This window comes from Astatotilapia calliptera, chromosome 5 (assembly GCF_900246225.1).
Source record: "Astatotilapia calliptera chromosome 5, fAstCal1.2, whole genome shotgun sequence".
NCBI lineage: Eukaryota > Metazoa > Chordata > Actinopteri > Cichliformes > Cichlidae > Astatotilapia > Astatotilapia calliptera.
In genome coordinates this window covers 12,380,373-12,399,198 of record NC_039306.1, presented here as the reverse complement: position 1 = coordinate 12,399,198, position 18,826 = coordinate 12,380,373, and the positions used below count along the sequence as shown (strand labels likewise).

The 18,826-nt window shown below is 37.7% G+C and overlaps 1 protein-coding gene across 11 annotated transcripts in view; it reads right to left on the bottom strand.

The window, feature by feature from the left end:
* ptprt (protein tyrosine phosphatase receptor type T) overlaps nucleotides 1–18,826 on the bottom strand; it is a 326,863-nt gene that overhangs the window by 129,696 nt on the left and 178,341 nt on the right. For 5 of the 11 annotated variants that reach the window (XM_026167280.1, XM_026167283.1, XM_026167281.1 and 2 more), the window contains exons 14-16: nucleotides 16,702–16,978; nucleotides 7,988–8,024; nucleotides 5,927–5,983 (exon numbers count right to left, since the gene is read on the bottom strand). In XM_026167280.1, coding sequence (XP_026023065.1) covers nucleotides 5,927–5,983; nucleotides 7,988–8,024; nucleotides 16,702–16,978 — 371 coding nt within the window. The remainder of the gene's footprint in view (nucleotides 1–5,926; nucleotides 5,984–7,987; nucleotides 8,025–16,701; nucleotides 16,979–18,826) is intronic. The other 6 variants (XM_026167287.1, XM_026167288.1, XM_026167290.1 and 3 more) reach the window with 2 other exon arrangements.

Below are 18,826 nucleotides of genomic sequence, written 5' to 3'. Positions count from 1 at the left end.
AAACCTTTTAATTGGAAGAACATTCAATTAGAAAAGAAGAATGAACTGAACATTTTGGTGCAACTGTGCACCAAAATGTTGAAGTACTGGAAAAATATGATTCAATGTTTTCCTCAACAGAAGCTATGCTAAAATATATAAACTATAGTGCAGAACTAAATATACGCACCTATACTGTCAAATACTGTCAGAAATTCCTAAAAATATCTACAGGGTGAGAATTACTTCACAAAAACTTTAAATATGAACTTGAGCGAAAATAAATAATTGGCTCGGGATAAAATATAAAAAAATAAAAGGATGTCATGGAATATTTTAATTTATAAAAGTTGACTTCTGTATTAACGCAGAATGGAGTAAAGACAGAAAACATTAAAGGGAACCGCTTCAATGTTTGCCACTGTAATTGTGACAACACTGGGTTGGTGATGATACTGATTACTTCCAAAAGGCATTAATCCCTTGAATATCTTGTGTTCCTGAATGCACATAGGATGTGTAAGTGTGCACACGTGCAACTGGGTATAATGTTTTTTGAGGGTGTTTTTTTCCCCCCATTTATACCATTTCTCCCCTTTTTTTATTTCCCCTACTTGGAGAACATGATAAAATTATCAGGGAGGAATTACGAGTAAAACCTGAGATATTAAAAACATAATCTCATCCAAATGGAGAGAAGATTGATTCTCCTAGCTTCCAACGCACTCCTGCACCCCTGAATGGCATATTAAATGGTTCTTTTCAGCGTGGATGTGTGTATGTGTGTCAGGTGCAGATCACTGTTTGAAGGTGGGTGTATTTTGTGTGTCTTCACAAATGTACTTTTCTTTGTGTGTTTGAGTGGCATGGATCACTGTGCATGTGCACTGAGTTTGACTTACTTGTTCACGTTATAGGATATCGGTTGTCTAACACGCTTAAATGGAAAGTTGAACAGAGTATAATGGGAATTTGCTGCAATATTTTTGTTTGATTAAAAAAATATATATAGGTGATGCAGGGTGTTACAGTATGTAGGCTTTACTGGTGCATGTATAAATGCAAAAATATCTTAAATGACCTGAAGGTTTAGTTTTCCGGTACTGTTTTGTCAGCAGCTGCAGGGTTTATCCTCTGTGGATTAGTGTTACCATGGCTGAGTACGTTTAACAGGATTACTAATCTGAACTATGCTACCACAGCGCTCCATGTCAGTGTTTGCATGTATACTTTTAAATCTGCCTTTTGCTGCGTTTCTGAACATTTAGGTCCATGTTTGTGTATATGTAACTAGATCTGCATATGTAACAAGTTACCTCTGCGTGAATGGATCTACCTGCATTACTTTGGAAATGTGTCTCTGTCCAGTTTTGTGTATGTATATACTGAATGTATCTGTGGCCCAATGGTACCTCGGTTAAGATAGCTGTCTCTGTGAACATTAACAATGGTAGTGATTGGCCATTAGCTCTGTCTTACAGACACACACACACATACGCCAGTTTCCACTGATGTTAAATAAAGCAGGATACTGTTTACTAAATACTTAAATCACGTTCTGAGTGATTGTATGCATGTGTGTATTTCTGGACTTATGATTTATGACATCTTTATGAGACAGGTCATGTGCTCTATGTACGATTTATTGTGGTTCTATATTGTAACGGTTTACACATTTGATTGACAAGTGAAAGGTTGCAAGTTTGATTCCAGCTGTAGACAAGCGTAAAACTGCCAAATCAAACATGTGGTGCTACTTGCTGTGGTGGCCAGCTGAAGTATCACCACATGTTTGATTTGGCAGAATAGAAGATAATACATCTTCTAGTAATAGAAGACATTAGATTAATGTGTGCCAAGGTAAAGGCTGAAGTGATTTTCATGTCAGATGCAGTTGCTGAAATCTTACAGGTACAAAGAAAAAAAAAATTCTTTCAAGAACCTGATCCTTCAAGCTTGTTAAAAGAAAACAAATTAAATTAGAATTTTAAAAAAGTGATAAATCACGTAACACTAGCTCATTCTCAGTGACTTGCAAAGCAATAAAGCAAAAATTGAGAAAAAAAACTTTTTTCTTTTTTTTTTTAAATTGATCTACGTGTCACAGAGTGAAATAACTATTTCATCCCCTATGACCCAGTCAGAATTCTGGCTCCTATGTGCCTATGTGTCACACAGATAGCAAACCAGTCAATCTGTCACTCTTACTCCTGATCTCAACTCCTTATTTGTATAAATCACACCAATATTTTTCTTCCATTCAAACCTCACCTGATCACCATGGGCAAGAACAAAGAGCTGTTTAAGGACATCAGGGGCAAGATTGTAGACATACACGATTATTAATCTTTTATTTAATCTTGGAAAAAATCTCACTGAGAGTAAAAATCTAATTTCCAAAAGAGACCTGGCACAAGGCTAGAATGGCCAACAAGACCATCAGCAAGAAGCTTGGTCTTGGTGTAACTCATCAGAAATGGAAAAACTATAAAATGACCATCAGCTGCCCTTGGTCTGCAGCTCTATGGAAGATCTTGCAGTTCTCGGCATTGCGTATTTTGTTCTCCCTTCCTTTCCACTCTGTTCCTCTCTCTACTTTTACTGTCTCCCTCCCCTGATGCTGATGACATCTTTCCAAAGAGCCTTCTAAGATTTATGCAGGGGCAGGTGAAAACTCACTGGAGCAGGTGGAAAATTCAAGCCAGAGACAGAAGGGCGGATTTAGCATAATACAACAATTCACAACAATGTCTTTCTGGTGAAGAGGTAAGCAAGTACACCTGTCCGCATGCACAATGCTACAGTAAGAAGAGGGAAAAAATCTTTAGAGTCAGTCTCTGACTTTTGTCATGTCTCTTTCTCAGTGTTTCATGTTCCTCCAGGCCTTTTTTTTTTCTTGACAAAAAAAGTCCACTATCCACCCACCCCATTTTTTGTTTCTGCCAGGTCTACATGCAGTTGAAGCCTGCACGCTCACTGTGCAGCCTGAAAAGAACTTCATCCATTCCTTATGGTATTGTGCCATAAATGTCACATCATCCCTAGATACTTACCTACAAATGCTCCTTATGAGAGTTTTTTTTAAACATTCTGACTCAATGTGTTGCAAATTCAGACAGAAAACTGACTGACGAAGCAGCAACAAGTAAGCACTTGGCAATGATGGAAAAACAGCAGCAGTTACAAATAAAAGTATGTTTGTTTGTCTGAGGTAGTTGGGTTCAACGACAAGTATAATTCAGACACGACTCCCTCAAAATGTTACTTTTACAGTGTTCTCATGCACACCCATATCACACAAACACATGCACACACATACTCAGATAGCAAGCCACATGTTGCGTCAGTATTGCACAGTGTCTGTGTGAGTTACAACACGACTCTGAACACCACCAATTATAATCGACCTCAGGACTAATGGGAATGGGAATTAAAACTGACATATAATACCAATGTGTGAATGACAAGGGGTGGGTTTGATGCTCCTATGAGCCATGGTAGCTGAGAACATGCTGGGCATTCAAACCCTGCCAGTGTAAAAGTCCCACCTAGCAATGTATACCTTCTGGTTTATTTTGCCCTCGGTAAGCAAAAACGTATGATTTGGAAATTAATTTCTATTTTACAAAAAAAAAAAGAGAAAAAACAAAAACAACAGTGTTTTGGCTAAGAGGTACAAAAGCTTTTTTCAAATTGCAGGCTGTCTTTTAGTTCTGCATTACTAATATGTGACGTGAATGATGCAATCCACAACCATGTCTGAGAGACATGCATGCACAGAGTAGCAATGGTATTTATCTGCTTCACGTGGTGGGCTGCATATGAAGTCAGGGAATTATTTATTTTATTTATTTAACTGATTTGTTCTCAGCCATATTGACAGTTTATCACAGTGGTCTCTTATGTATTTGCCAAAGCAACTGAACAAATACAGCTTTAAGTGAGAGTTTATTTGTACACATGAAGAGAGACTGCAGAGTATTCTTTCTGGAAGACGCAAGTAAGTAATTTCAAGTATGTTATATTATTACTACTTAAAAAAAGGTTTGTGAGTATAAGGATTATAATAAGTGGACAAATTTTACGTTCCATATAGACTCAGCTTTAGATAAATAAGTCGAGTCGTTTAGCATTTCTCAAGCAGGATAGATTAATAAAGTGTGACTTCTACTAAGTGGAGTACAAAGAAAGAGAAAAAGCTGCATTTTATGCACCACTTTTTCAATTTAGGATGTCTGCCTAAATGGTCCTCTGAATATGATATTAAATATAATACATGAATTGCTACATTGCAAAAGTAAGTTCCGTTTTAAAACGATGTGGTTTTTAATGTACCCAGAGATCTTCTGCATTCATATAAATATAATCAGTTTTTATTCAATTGAGAGTTTTATTTGTTTATAGTTTCAGACTTGTGCATGATATGCATAATTCTTTCTGCGAGAGCTTGCAAACTGAATTTCCCCCAGGACAATAAGTGTTATGGTATTCTTGTGCAATAAACTCATAGTCTTGACAAATAACTGTGACAGCAGTTTATAATAATGCTTTTTGCTGACTGCTTCCCTGTTGTGTCCACATTGTTAAAGTCAACATTTTGACTGTTGTATCACTCAATGACATTCATATTCTACTGTCACATCTCTGAATTGGAAAAACAAATACTAAGAGGATTAGAATTGCTATGGTTTTGACACAATTTAATAAACAATGTTTAGCTGCTGTGTATTTATTACAGATGGATGATTGGATTTCAAAGAACTGTGCTGGTATTATTATTATTATTATTATTTTGTGTTTGTCATTGAAAATTTACTTAAATATTCCACAGTAACCAGCTCTGTCGATTTAAGGTTGTTCACTGCACTAAACACACTAATAGCAGTAAACAGCTGACAAAACACATTACTGAACTATAATTCTTCCAGTGTCTAATAATAACTAACTAATAGGAGATATCTTCTTTTTCAGAAGTTAATATACAGTAATTGTGTCACATTCAAAGGCTGGATCTCTCACTAAAGAATTACACAAATTTATTCAGCCTTGGTGGCAAAGCTCCAAAACTTGACATGGTTGACAAATTCAGAAATGAATTTCTTTTCTTTCCAAATACAAGGATACAAATCATATGAGACATAAATTAACATAATGGTTCTGCTGAAACCACACCATGCTCTGTTTGGTGGCTTTTGCATATTAATTGATGTTTTGACCACTTAGTTGTTATTATTCAACATTTTTAGTACTCTGCTAGGTGTTTGAGCATGTAGTACAACTGAATTAAGCATCTTCACTGATTTGATATTATACAACAAATGTCATGGACCTATATACGAAGGCTTTAGAATAAGCAAAGAGGTGGATATTGTGGATGAGACAACGGTCAAAGATTATCAAATGAAAATTGTTACCATCCCTTTTTTCAATCAGATAATCATACTTGCAAAAATGGAAACTATACTTTCAGAATAGTATATGCATTGTTAATAAAGTTGGGGGAACAGGGGAAAAAATGTATTTATTCATAGTCTAGTCAGTTTTCTTTTTAATATTAAACTATACTTTATTAAAGAATAAAAGATTTAAAAAAAAACAAAGCCTACAATCAGCGTAATGGTGCAACAGCTGCGCTACTGACCATGCACAAAAGCAGCATGGTTTCACTTAAGTGTGTGTGTGAAAAATGTGTGTGTATGTGTGCATGCAAGACAGAGAGGACGTTCAAGCACAGCCAGCAACGCTTGAAGCAGAGCAGACATGCAAACAAATGTATTAAGATGGTGATGAGAAGGAAAGGTAACGCCAAAAAATTAACAAAGGGAAGAAAAAAGGGAGGGTGTAGGGCAGGGGACAACCAAAATGAAACAGTGTTTGCGTCGTGTTTATGGTTGTACTGTGACATAACATTGGGAAGAAAATATTCTGCCTATAAAGCAATAATCACCTTCGCTTGGGATGACTAGAATGTACGGCGTTGTTATTTGTCCCCTACCTATTACCACTAAGGCCAAGGGTCGCACGTCCCCGCCGGAAAGCATGAGAAAGAAAGGGAAGAGAGAAAACAAACAACAACAAAAAAGGAAAAGAAAGAAGAAAAAGTCTAAGAAAAAAAGATGTATAGTTGTCTTTCTTCAATTCATCAAGTTTTAGATCTCCCTGGTTTTCAATTGCACAATCTGTCTTGGAGGAGAGAAACTGCAGTGGTGAGAGATAGCACTAGAACCATGAGATCAATACCACTCAGCTGGGATATGACTGGTCTTATTTCTAGGAAATAACCCTCAATGAGCATCTTGACTGGCCCATTACCAGGAAAAGGCCAGAAAGAGGTGATGCTGGTGAGGATGTTTATTACAAAGTAGTTGTCAGTGAATGCAGATATGGTGTTGGCGGTTATCACTGGAGCTTGTTATGTCTGTTAGCCTGGTTTGAAGGGTTAATAAAAACAGGGGAGTGGGAAATGTAAGACGGAAGAAACAAAGTGATGGTTAAAAGAAAATAAATTATGAACTTTGTGGCATGGGAAAGTTGGTGGAGAGACCAATTTTGGCATCTGACTCTAGTTAATACTTTCCTTTATACAGCATTCTAATACAAATACTGTAAAACTACTAAAAGTTTAATGGTAGAATATTTGTTTTGGAAGAGTAAAACTGAGGCAGGTATGCGGCTCTAGTTGTCCCTCCTTTTGTTCTCAAAAGTCACTTGAGCTATTATTGCTTTGTTACCTTTAAATGCTTAATAGCTCACAATGTGGTAGATTAAGGCCTCACAATTTTATTTTTTGCAGTTCAGAAACAACAGAAAGAAAGCAAGTGATGTCACGTACTTATTGTAAATATGCAATAGTGCATGATAAGTGCACATATATTGGATATTAGGTAATGCAGCAAACATAATCATAATTATTTGCAAAATCAGCCATCTGCATTGCCTCAGAACACCAAATAACAGCATATTAATGATACTTCATGTATAAAAATCTTTTTTTTTTGGATTACATATAATTTCACATACTCAAAATAGATTTGTATTATTTTTAAATATATGAAAGACGGCCACAAAGTTAAAAGCATGTCTTTTTCCAAGCACACATACATGCAGACAGACAGAGCGCAGTGTTTAGACACTGTAGACATCCTACCAGAGTACATCTCACTCAAAAAAGAAAAGAAAAAAATGAAAATGGATTAAAAAAAAAAGAATGGTAAAAAAGATAAGAATGTTCATAAAAGAGCAATAAATGTTTTATGTAGACAAAAAAATAATAAGAGAGTTAGAGATACAGAAACAGACAAAGGAGATGTGGAAAAATCAAATCAATGCCTGATGCAGATGAAAAACTAAAACAGATAAAGGAGACGAGGTGAGAGAAAAAATCAATAGCAAGCTGAAAAGCTTTTAAAGCATATTGCCTGGCACATAAATGGGTGTATTTGCCAGAGATGAGCAGCAAATAAAAATGGGAGACATGGGGAAAGCATAACAGAAGAAGATGAAATGGGTTTTGGAGCTAACACTTTAGCCTTCATTCACTGGGTTTAATGAAGGTGGTCAATTGGTATTATAATGGCCCCAATGTTCCACTTTATACCCTTTATACTGCGAATACAATTTGAACATTGAACATTGATGACCAACATGGATGTGGTGTGAGATGCAAAAAGAATAGCATGATGGAGGAAAGTCACAGAAAAGGTGAGTGTGAAAAGGGCTATAAGGATAGAAGAGATGGAGAGAGAATGCTATGCGACAAAATCATGCAAGATAACGTGGATGTGGTATAGGTTTGCCCGGGCTGATGGTTGTGAGTTCACCTTTTCCAGAATAGTGTGCAATCTTCTCATCTTGGCTGATACACTTGTAGCACAACACAATTCTAGGGGGTTGTGTATTCGCACCATTTTTTCTTTAAAATGAACTACTAACAAATTTCAAATTAAAATTACAAATATCTTATCATAATTAATGTACATGTTGACTATCAATGGAAGGCTGCTCATACCTTTGTTAGCCAAGCGGACACAGTTGATTTTGGTTTCCTGTGGAGAGAGACAGACAGGTTAACTAATTACCTTGTGGTAAAATATACAGTTAATTTTTCAGATACTAGTGTTTTGAATCATGAGGGTAAGGCTTTGTTGAAAACATAGGAAAATGGTGGAAAACCCTTTGAAATCTGACTTTTTTCTGAGTATTCTCCAAGGCATAAGTCAAGTTTCGTTTGTTGCAGTATTGAAAAATCATTGGCACTAGCTCTATTCTGTACAGAATGATCAATGGACTGGTTCTTATTTAGCACTTTTATACTATACAACTGAGCACTCAAAGTGCTTTATACAAGGATCAAACCACCCACCTTCCAATTAGTAGACAACCTACTCTACCTCCTGAGCTACACCCACCCCCAAAAACAGAGCAGACAACAATGATTGCAGAGACAGAGACATTAAGTCAGACAAAGCTTGAAAAAGAAAAGCTGAGCTATAGTTGGGCTGTAAACTGGCCTCCAGATACACAGCAACTGTGGTCAAGCTAAAACAACATAAATGCCGCATGTATCAGCCATCCGATGACATTGGCAGGCATTGAGATCAGCTGATGTCCAGAGGCTGCAGTATATCTTGAATTGCAAACTCAGCACCATGTTTTAGAAAACTTTTAGAAAACATTGAAACAACTGACAAAGAAAAGTGTTAAATCTGAAACAGGAACCAGAAAATCAATCAGGAATCATGCTTTGGAAATTTGTCCACAACAGTTTTAAAAAATGTATTTAAATCATAGTTAACAGACTAAAACAAGGTACCCTCTTTAATATATGGGTTGACTGCATACAGTAACCACTTGCCTGACAGTGCATATATTGCATACACCACGTAATCATTGGTCTTAATCATCAGTAAGATCACAAAACCATGCCACTGGCTTCTCATTTTGTCCAAACACACATGATTGACACATCAATCATACCAGGATCAATATGCTGTACAATTCTTGGTGTTGATTCGAATGGTTTTCCACACATCATATATAAATAAGTGAAAAAAGTACAAAAGTACCTTCATTGGTATTAAACACTCATTTTTCTCAGCATTGTGATGGCCCTAAGCTTTGGCCAGGGCCTACTGTATTTTCCCCTTTGCCCCTCTGTGTTGTCTTCTAGGTTCCTAGTAGGTGGAGTTAATTAGTGTAACTGGGAGCACCTGGCTAGTCTTGCTTGAGCATTTAAGAGTTGTCTGTCTCAGGTTTGACTTTCTTACATCAGTCCTCGGGTTACAGAAGCCTATTGTTGTTGAATATTAAGAACTGGAATAAAGCTGCAGATTAATATTTTGATCTCATAAATGGGTCAACAGACTCACAGAGTCATCAGGGGCAGTCATCATTCCCATAAGATGGGCATAAGTAGAAGAACATCCATTATTTAAGTCTATATGCAGCGGAACTGTGTGCAGTAGTGCTTGCACTGGAGTGGGCAGAGGGTTTGAGAGATAGTAAGATGCTTATATTCAGTGTTTGATACAGTGACAGCCAGTAAGGACTTGGATATGATCTGTGAGATTCTATCAGTTAATTCTTGCTTAAATGAACAGGGCAAAAGTACAACATTGGGTACCAGCACACACAAGAATTAATAGCAATAAAAAGGAAGACAAACAAGGTAGATATTCAAATCAAACCATCCAAGTCAGGGAAAAACAGAGCGGGGAAATAAACTGGCAAAAAAACTGGGATGGTGGAAGTAAAGGGAGTCAGTCATGCATGATACAAAGAAAGGTAGGATAGATAAGGAGCTAGGGCACTAACGAGAAACGTGTGATAATCAGCAGACTTTCAGTTGTACACAGTCGTTTTAATGGGACACTTTTTATTATGGGGAAAAATCCAACTAACTATAGTAATGTGAAACTTGATATTTGTTTGTTTGGCTTGGGCTTGGCCATTTTGGTTTGTTAGGTTTTACACTACAAAACACCACATTAATTAATTAATTGCCTTTTGTAAACTTTTGTCCAAATTATGTCTCTCCCATTATTTGTCATAGCTCTTGAGCCAGATGACAACAGAATTCCTTTGCTGCCCGTGCCTTTTCCTCTTTTCTTTCTTTTATGATGTGCTGTCATCAGTGCGTGCACCTATCTCACCCACTTGGCCTCTTTCATGTTTTGGCCCATTTGTCTTCATCAAATATAAAGACTACAGCAGCTACCAACACGGAAATGTGTTACCTCAGCATTAAAATCAGTCCTAATGTACATGCTTCTGTACACTCATTTTCATTTTAATTGTGCCATTTTGGGTCTTACTTAGATTACTGTAAACGGTCTTCCTGTAGGAAGAAACAAAATAATTTAAGAAGAAGAGATGCTTTGCAAAGCCTAAAGTTAAGCTAATTTCTGTGCTTAAATACAGAAGAAAAACTCTTTCTTCAAGGTTGCTCTTAGCAGTGGAGTTCAAAAGCAAACAAAAAGCCCACCGCACTGAATGTGACAAGTTTTAATTCATAAACACTCCAAAACATAACATAACAAAGTTAAACATAAGAGAACAAATGGTAGCAGCCTGCACCTCATCTGACCCCTACTCAAAAACATCATTTATATATTCCACTAGATTGGCTTTTTAGATTTAATTATGTGGTCAGGGGCCAAAAGTAAGTCCAGCTCTATTCAAACTACAGTTTGGTATTTGAGGATTTAACACCATTAACTTATATCGTTCATTTTATTGTCATGTTTACAAAGATTTATGAAAGGATACATGCAAGCAAATGATAGATCCTATGAGCATCTTCAAACACACCTGCTTCTACTAAATCTCTGTCTGCTTTCCATCTGTCCATCTGTCTGTCTGAATAATGACTCTCTCAATCCCTGGCTGTTCAACTGCTTTGTTGTCTTATTTATCCGTTTCCCTCATTTGTCTCTGTGCATAATTTGACTGAAGGAACCTGTAGAAAACTGAGAGTGAATGTATGATAAGAGTCACATGTACACACATGGCTTTCAAGAGCAATTAATGTACTCTTCAGTTAATATGTAAAATAGAGGGCAAGAAAAACTGATTCGTAAGACTAAAAAAGGGATTTCACCAGGCCAATACATGTGTGCTAATGACAAAAATCATGCCACTTGCTATTTCTAAAAAAAATGGATGCTGTATCTACTAGAGACTGAACAAATTCCTCAGTGGGGGAAAACAAAACGAGACTTGTTTTTGAAGATATTTTGATTCATGATATGGGACACTAAACTTGTCAAAACATAATTTCATTTATACAGAATATAATGAATACTGAATTTACAGCTGCGTCGCAGCAATGCTCAACATAAAATATTCACAAAGGTAACATAACTTTGTACTTGTAACACATTAACATGGCTCCTCAAAAAAAGAGCTCAATGCTGCTCATTTCTATGATACTGTAATTACACCACAAAAATATATTAGTAGTACTGCTACTGACTACCAAGATTCTAGTATTGTGTGACCCCTTTATTTGCTTGGCATATGAGTTATTATGTTTTTGAAGGTTTGCAACTTACAAGGACATATGTGAGAACCTACACATACCTATTGCCTTGCACTTTAGAAGGATTTATATGTAAGGGAACTAACAGGATATAGGAATCACTTCTGCTATAACCTGAGGTACGCACAGTCCAGACTGGTTCCCAAGAGTTTGCACCTTGGGTCTGCAGACAAGGGGCAGTAAAAGCATAAGACGAAGCATAAGAAATAACCATCCAAAAACGCTACTTCTAAGGCTTCAAAAGTCAATGGGTGACATCCTGGGGGTTTCAAACATCGTTTTTTTAACTGTCTGATTAGGCCTAAAAAGTAACAAATGTTTCAAAATACTTTCTTTCATATGCCTACTCCTCTAAGAGTGAAATGTATCATATGAATGGACACAGTTGGAATACGATCAGTTTCATGAGGACCAATGAATTGTGTTTCTTTATAAACTGACCCTATTGTACCCATTTATGGTCCATTTAGAGGCGTGGTTGTTTTGGATTCACAGTCACTGTGAACAGAAACACGGCCTCCACTTGGCTCATGCTAATGGACTAAGCCTCAGGGGGTTATAAGAAGCGAAGCTAATAAATATAAGGATTTATTGCCCTGACTCTATACAGAGCATTTGGAGACCAGAAGGGGGTTGAGGTGTTTACAATGGAACACAGCATTCATTTCTGTGTGTAGTAGTTAACGTTGTAGAGCCTGACAGGAATACTAAAAGTGCAAGAGAGATGCAGCTGCTGTGTGGGTGAGCTCTCTCTCCATCCATCTATCGTTCCATCTTTGCCAGTCTTTTCCTCTCCTTTTTTCCCCAATTCAATCACAGTTGGTTGGCTCAGTGTTCTAACCGACTGGTAGGATTTTCAATCATGTATGTTTTTTCTGTGACTTCTGGATACTGTGATTAGCTGTTGGAGTTCCCAGGCAACCCCATGTAGCCAGGGTAACAACTTTAAAAAAAAAAAAAAATGTTACCCTGTCTTTGACACTTTGTTTCTTTTTCTTTTTCCTGAAGCTCATTCTTTTACCAAAAACTCTTGATACTCAGATGAGCAGGCAAACGCATGGGCATGAACTGCTCATGCACAGTATATGCTTCCATTGTTTAATTTGAAAAATGGCTGTTTAATGAATAGAATCTTAATAAGTCTATCACAAATGCAAACTTAGACATATGTACGTGCAAAAATTCCTACACACTTACCCACAAGCCAAACGTACGAAAGTGTGTGAGCCTTAGTCATACACCAGCACACAGAAAAAATGCATTTAGGGATTTCTGAGTCATCTGAGTGCATCTTGATTGACACTGACTGTCAGTTGGTAAAATCTTCCTCTGTCTCTCTCCTACACTCTCCAAAAACTGCACTCTGAGGCTTGCTTGGTGCGTGTGCGTGTGTGACGTTGATTGTCAGAGCATCTTGGCCAACCCCTGAGGCTTTTTACTTGTCAAGAAAGGTGTCTGGCTGCATTTCTCACACTGCAGAAGGGCATGTTTTTCCATGTTTGTCACACTTTCCTTTTGTTTTGTGCCATTTCCCACCCCATTTCTCCTTGCATTCTACTTCCTCCTCCTTTACCATTTTCTTCAAATACTTCCACCTTCCCTGACTCCAGAATCTCCAAAATCCTTCACCTCCTTTTGTCCTCCCATGAATTTCTTCCAAATTTCCCATCCTGTTTTTTATCCATTTTATCCACGGATCATTTTATGTATGTTGACAAGTAAATCTTGGTTAGACCTTTCTCAGTCGCCCTTCTTTAAACCTATTACTTCAGGTAGCTCTGTGTATATTATCTTTCAGACACATTTAATCTTTTTTCAGACTTTTGTCCTGCTTCTATATTAAAAAATTAACAACACTAGGTGTGATCTTTCAACCTTTCTAAACCTCTCCTTAATCTCTTTAGTTACTTTTCATTTGCAACTAGAAACTTTAATATATTGTTGGTTGTTATTTGCTCAGAGGCAACGTGCATACTCAATTAATAAAATACCCCACTTAAGGATTTCATTTGGGTCACAGGGAGGTGATCAAAATGGATAACCGTGCTCACATTCTCGTTTCTGCTTGTGTACATCTTTAAAAAGAAAACTTGGTTAAGTATAGATTGTGGTTTTGGTTAAATGCTAATGAACACACTGGGTCAAAAGTATTTTTTTCCAGTAACCAAACTCATGACAGTTCCGCTCATATCAGTTTTTATCTTTATTGACTTCCATCTTTGCCTCTAGTATTATATCTTGTTTAATGTCTCTTTTACTCTTTTTAGATTGCTATTACCCCTCCCACAATTCTCTCTCTTTCCCTACTCCCAAACCACTCTTGCTCTTACTTCTCTTACTTATTGCCCTAGGCATTTATTCTTGTGTGTGTGTATGGGTGGGTGGGCGACGCGTGTGCTCGTGTGGCAACGCACAACATGGAGACGTCGAGATTGCCTAGTAGCTTTAGTGTGCAGAGCTAACTGGCACAGTGACAGGAGATGAGAGACTGGCATCAGACTGATGTTACCTCTGGGAGAATCAAGCCCAAAAGAAAGCAGGGAAACAGGTGGTTGCTGAAGAGAAGGAGGAAAAGCAGTGGGGATAAGGGGGTGAGCAACAGATGAGCATGAAGGGTTAAATCAGAGAAAACATTTGTCATAAGCATAGAGGAAGTCAGATGGAGATGGAGAGAATTTAGGAAAGGGAGGAAGAAGATTAAAAAAAGAATTTGATTGTTTTTATTAGATGAAAGAGAAAAAAAACAGCAGTGAGCAATGAAGAGATGGAGAGTGGGTGGATTGAGAGAACAATTTCTTCTAAATGTCCTCAAGAGATATGGTAGAAAAAAAAGAAGGAAAACGATTGCGGATAGACATTCTCCTTGATAGACAGGTGGAGCTCAGAGGGGGAGAAAAAAGTAGTAGGATTATCCAAGGCAGGCAGAGAATGAGAAACAGACTTTCATCCATGGGATCAAACTACGACAAATGAGCCAAGTCCTCTAAAATGTAAATGAGGAGTTTCTTTCCAATATGAGACATCTACTGCTGCAGAAAAAAAGTGACACCTACACTACGAAATGACTGACAGCAAAGAAATTAAACAAATCACAGGACTTTGTGAGGACTACAGACAACTTAAATCCTTGATTGACAAACTATCACTTTCACATATTATTACTAATGTACAGAATACATTAAATAAATACTGACTGTCTTCTTTCTGCACCAATGTGGCTCTGCAGTCATTTCAGAGCGGATGAAAATGTCCACAGTGAATCTGCTGGCTAGATCTGAGTAGCAAGCATGGCTCCAAAAAAAATAACAACTGACTCAAGACCTGGATTTTTGTGTGTGTGTGTGATGTCTGTCTGCACATGACCCTGTGTGCGTGGGTGTGTGAGAAAGGTGATGTGCCCTTCAAAAAGTCCAGTTGTGTTCAACCTATTTTCATTCACCGTGTTCAGGAGTCCTGTGTCCTATATGTAATGTATGTTGTGGAACAATATGATTACTCTTGCCACTTTAGGATTTCACTATTATCCACATTAATAATTATCTTTGGAGGTTTTGACTCCTTGATTTTACTCACCTCAGATCCCTGAAATATACTGTATGTAACCCTGGTTAGTTAAAAAGAGACTGTTGCACAGCAATGCAGTCACAAAATATCAAAGATTTGTGCCTGAAATTAAAATGTTTTAATTCAATTAATTTTTAATTGTATGATGCCAAATCACAACAAAAGTCGACTCATGTATTATATAGTGTATGTAGTAATGTAGTAATAACGACTGACTTTTCCTTTTGACATGTAATTCAAATGGTTTGATCAGACTGCAGTAAAGTCCATCATTTTAAATCTTACTTATTTAACATTTATCTGACATTTTTCTGTCTGGGAAAGTAAAATCGATAGACCACCCTGGTTGTTGCAATCACTTGAAATTTAAAAGAGAAGTATAATCAGGTAAAAAACAAAAAAATCATGCTTTATGAACACGTGTCTATTTCTATGCCTGATTTCCTTATCAAATCATCTTGTTTAAGGCGACTACACAGGTGCGCTTGCATTTTTATTTCCGTTTTAACCACTAAGCACCCACACAATGCCCCAATTCATCATCTAAACAAACCTGAAACTGATTGGATTGACTGAAATCCAATCAAATAAGGAACTCTGATTTGACTGGATTTGGGGTCTGTACATACAGGTGTGCAAAGCACACACGATACACAAAAGTGGGGCACACGAGCGAGTATTTACACTTTTAAATGAATACTCATCTGCTCACAGTCACACTTGTTCAGTCATGCAAGAATTCCCCCCCTACACACACCCGCTTGCACACAGCCTTTCTCCATATGACTGCATTGTGGGAAATCTGCTTTCTGGAGGAGGATATTACATCACAACAGTCAGCCAGCTCACCCGGCTTCGCTCTCCAAACTGAGTTACCGTGGTTACGGCGTTGGAAAATTAAAATAACCCCCACAGGAGTTCAGAGTATTATGGAAATTCAAAAGCCAAGTTGAAGTTGTGAATGAGTTATGAGAAGGACACGGGTGGCGGGAGGTGGGCGAGGTGTTGTTGTATTCGCAGACAGTATAATTACCAGACAAAAAGGGCAGCAAACAGACATCAACAGCTGAATGCTAGGAGTGGGGATTCCCAGAGGGAGTTGTAATTGTGTTCTTTTATATTAATTATTTATTTATTCTGATAAGCAAACACATAACCTTCAGTATATTAAACTACAGGCTTGAGAAGTCACGCAAGACGCCCATAACATAATGTATTCTAACTTCAATCACTTGCTGTCACATTAATGACTTAGGAACAGAATTGTTGGCCCTTTTTTTAAATAATCTGCTGAGATGGAGAAATAATATTTTTGTTTTTACTTTTGCTTTTGCTTGCCAAAGAATGGTTTTAAAGTTGCTGTTTTTTTAAAATTATTTTTTATGACAAATAAAAATAAGATAATCCTGGTAAAGCTTCATATCAAATTTGTTACACCATGTGTTGTGCGCCTCAAAAGTCACTATTATTCCCGTTATTAATGACATGACAATAAACCCACAATGTAAACTAATCTAATTTGTCTAATTACTTTTAAATAAAATCTAATATGGCCAAATGGTAAATATGAACATGCCACTTCCTGTTACAATGGGTACTTCTGGAGAGTTGAGACTCACCCCATTGGCTCTGCTCATTGCCTGGTAGTAGATGCTGTAGCTCTTGGCAGGTGACAGCGGAGGGTTCCAGAAACCACCATAGCTCTTGTTGTCCCCCACAGTGAAGGGCTGTACCACCGTGAGGCTGGACGGTGGTAATTCAGCAGCAATGTAATAGGGTGAGTCCAAGATGGAGGCATTGCGGAAGCTCACTGGGACAGAAAAACACTCGGGGGCTTCAGAAGCGGCACGGCGGGTCTTGGACTTGCGCACCTCCTTCACAACAAGCTGGTAGGAGCTGGAAAAATAAATGATGTCTTTAAAAGTAGTGTCTTATGTTGTTTACTGAAACAGGAACAAATCTACTTATCACTAGCTAAAGCAATACTTATGAGGAGATGGTTTACGTGGCAACGACAACAGCCAGAGTTTTTGAAAAGAATAAAAAATTAATCACAATAAACTGACAATATTTCAACTGTTATTTGTCCAGTTAGTGCAGTAGAGACAGACTTTGTTTTGAAATAGGGACATAACACATAAAACTGACAACTCTACTTCAACTTTACTATCCCCTGTAGCTCACAGAGTGCTTTAAATTCATTATTACAATGAAAGCATTAGCAGAAGAGGCCCGAGGTCTGCTATGAGGGGGAAAAAAATTCACAAAATCCCAAACTAACCATTAAAAAGGCGTATAATTTGTTATAAGGGTCACTTATTTCTGAACGACAGATATACTTTAGAAGCTAAACTTCAAACAAAGTTCCTGGCAAATCATTTCCTGTGCTGATTCAGCACCCCAGTACAGCTTAAATGAAGAAAATACGTGTGTGTGTGTGTGTGTGTGTGTGTGTGTGTATATAAGAGAACGGTGAGGGTAGAAATGAATGGATCTTTTTCAAAGTCCAAACGTGTCTCCTCTTGCCTTATATTCTTTATGTGTACATCAATAGCACGTGTGTGTGTGCATGCTCTCTAACAGGTGCGCATTTACCTGTATGTGCTTTGGCAGGTGTGCTTGTGCTTGTGTGTATTTTAACACATGTGTAGTGGGGTGTTTATATACTTGAATGAACATCTATCTTTGTGCAGTGGAGCTGCTTTCATGTGTATGTGTGTTTCCATTACACTCTGAGAGGCTTCATGAATGGCTGAGGGCTCCTTTAGCGGTCAGGACAAACGCAGCGGCCCTCCGCAATTACCTCCGTCCTCCACGCCAAGAACTCACTTCACAATTATACGCAATTAGGGAAATGTATGTTTCTGTGAAGGGGGCCGCGGCCAATTATCCCCTGTTCCCGTTTGGCAGCTTTCATAAAAGATAATTGCTGATGACCAAAGATGAGTCCCTCTCTCTCTCCCTTACTGTCACTCTCTTTGCTGTTTCTGCCTTTCTGGTAAAATATCCATTTCAAACTAATGGCTTTCAGAGACTGCACAAGGGATGAAGCAGGGGCCTAGCACAAGGAGCGGATAGGGAATTGTGTATGTGTGGGTCTGTGTCGAGCACTTGGGAGCCCTTATATGTGTGTGTGCTTCTGTTGTAACTATCCATGTCTTTGAATACATATCCATAGGTGTGTGTACGTGTGTTATTGTACCTTTACTCTGTTTGTGAGATGTTACACCTTTACAGCTTGAACATTTAGAGTAAGGGGATTTTCTGAGACTGGTGGATGGCTGTGTGATTATTAGGCAACATAAAGCGAGTGAATTCGAAAAGTGAAGAAATCACTGTGTGTGTATGTGTGTTCTTTGGGGGTTTTTTGTTTGTTTTTTTTCCTCAAATAGACAGCTGTTACTGTCACTGTTAAAACTTGGTTTTAAGCTTTAAAGTTGAAGTTTACAGTTAAGGCTTGAAATAAATATATCTCATCAGTACCAATGAAAAGTTTGTTCAGACCTTCCACTGGTACTGTATACTTCTAGAAAGTGTTTTGCTGAGGCTTGCAGACATGTTTTTTGTCATGCACTCTGATGAATGGAGCATGTATGTATGAATATATTGGCAAGTAAAACTGAGAGATTTTTGAGAGTTATTTTCTTCATGTTCCTGTTTTGGAGCAACTATATTATGTGGATGTCATTTTGTGTCACACTGAAGTAATATTCCTTCCAGCCAAGCCACTCTATCATGGCAACA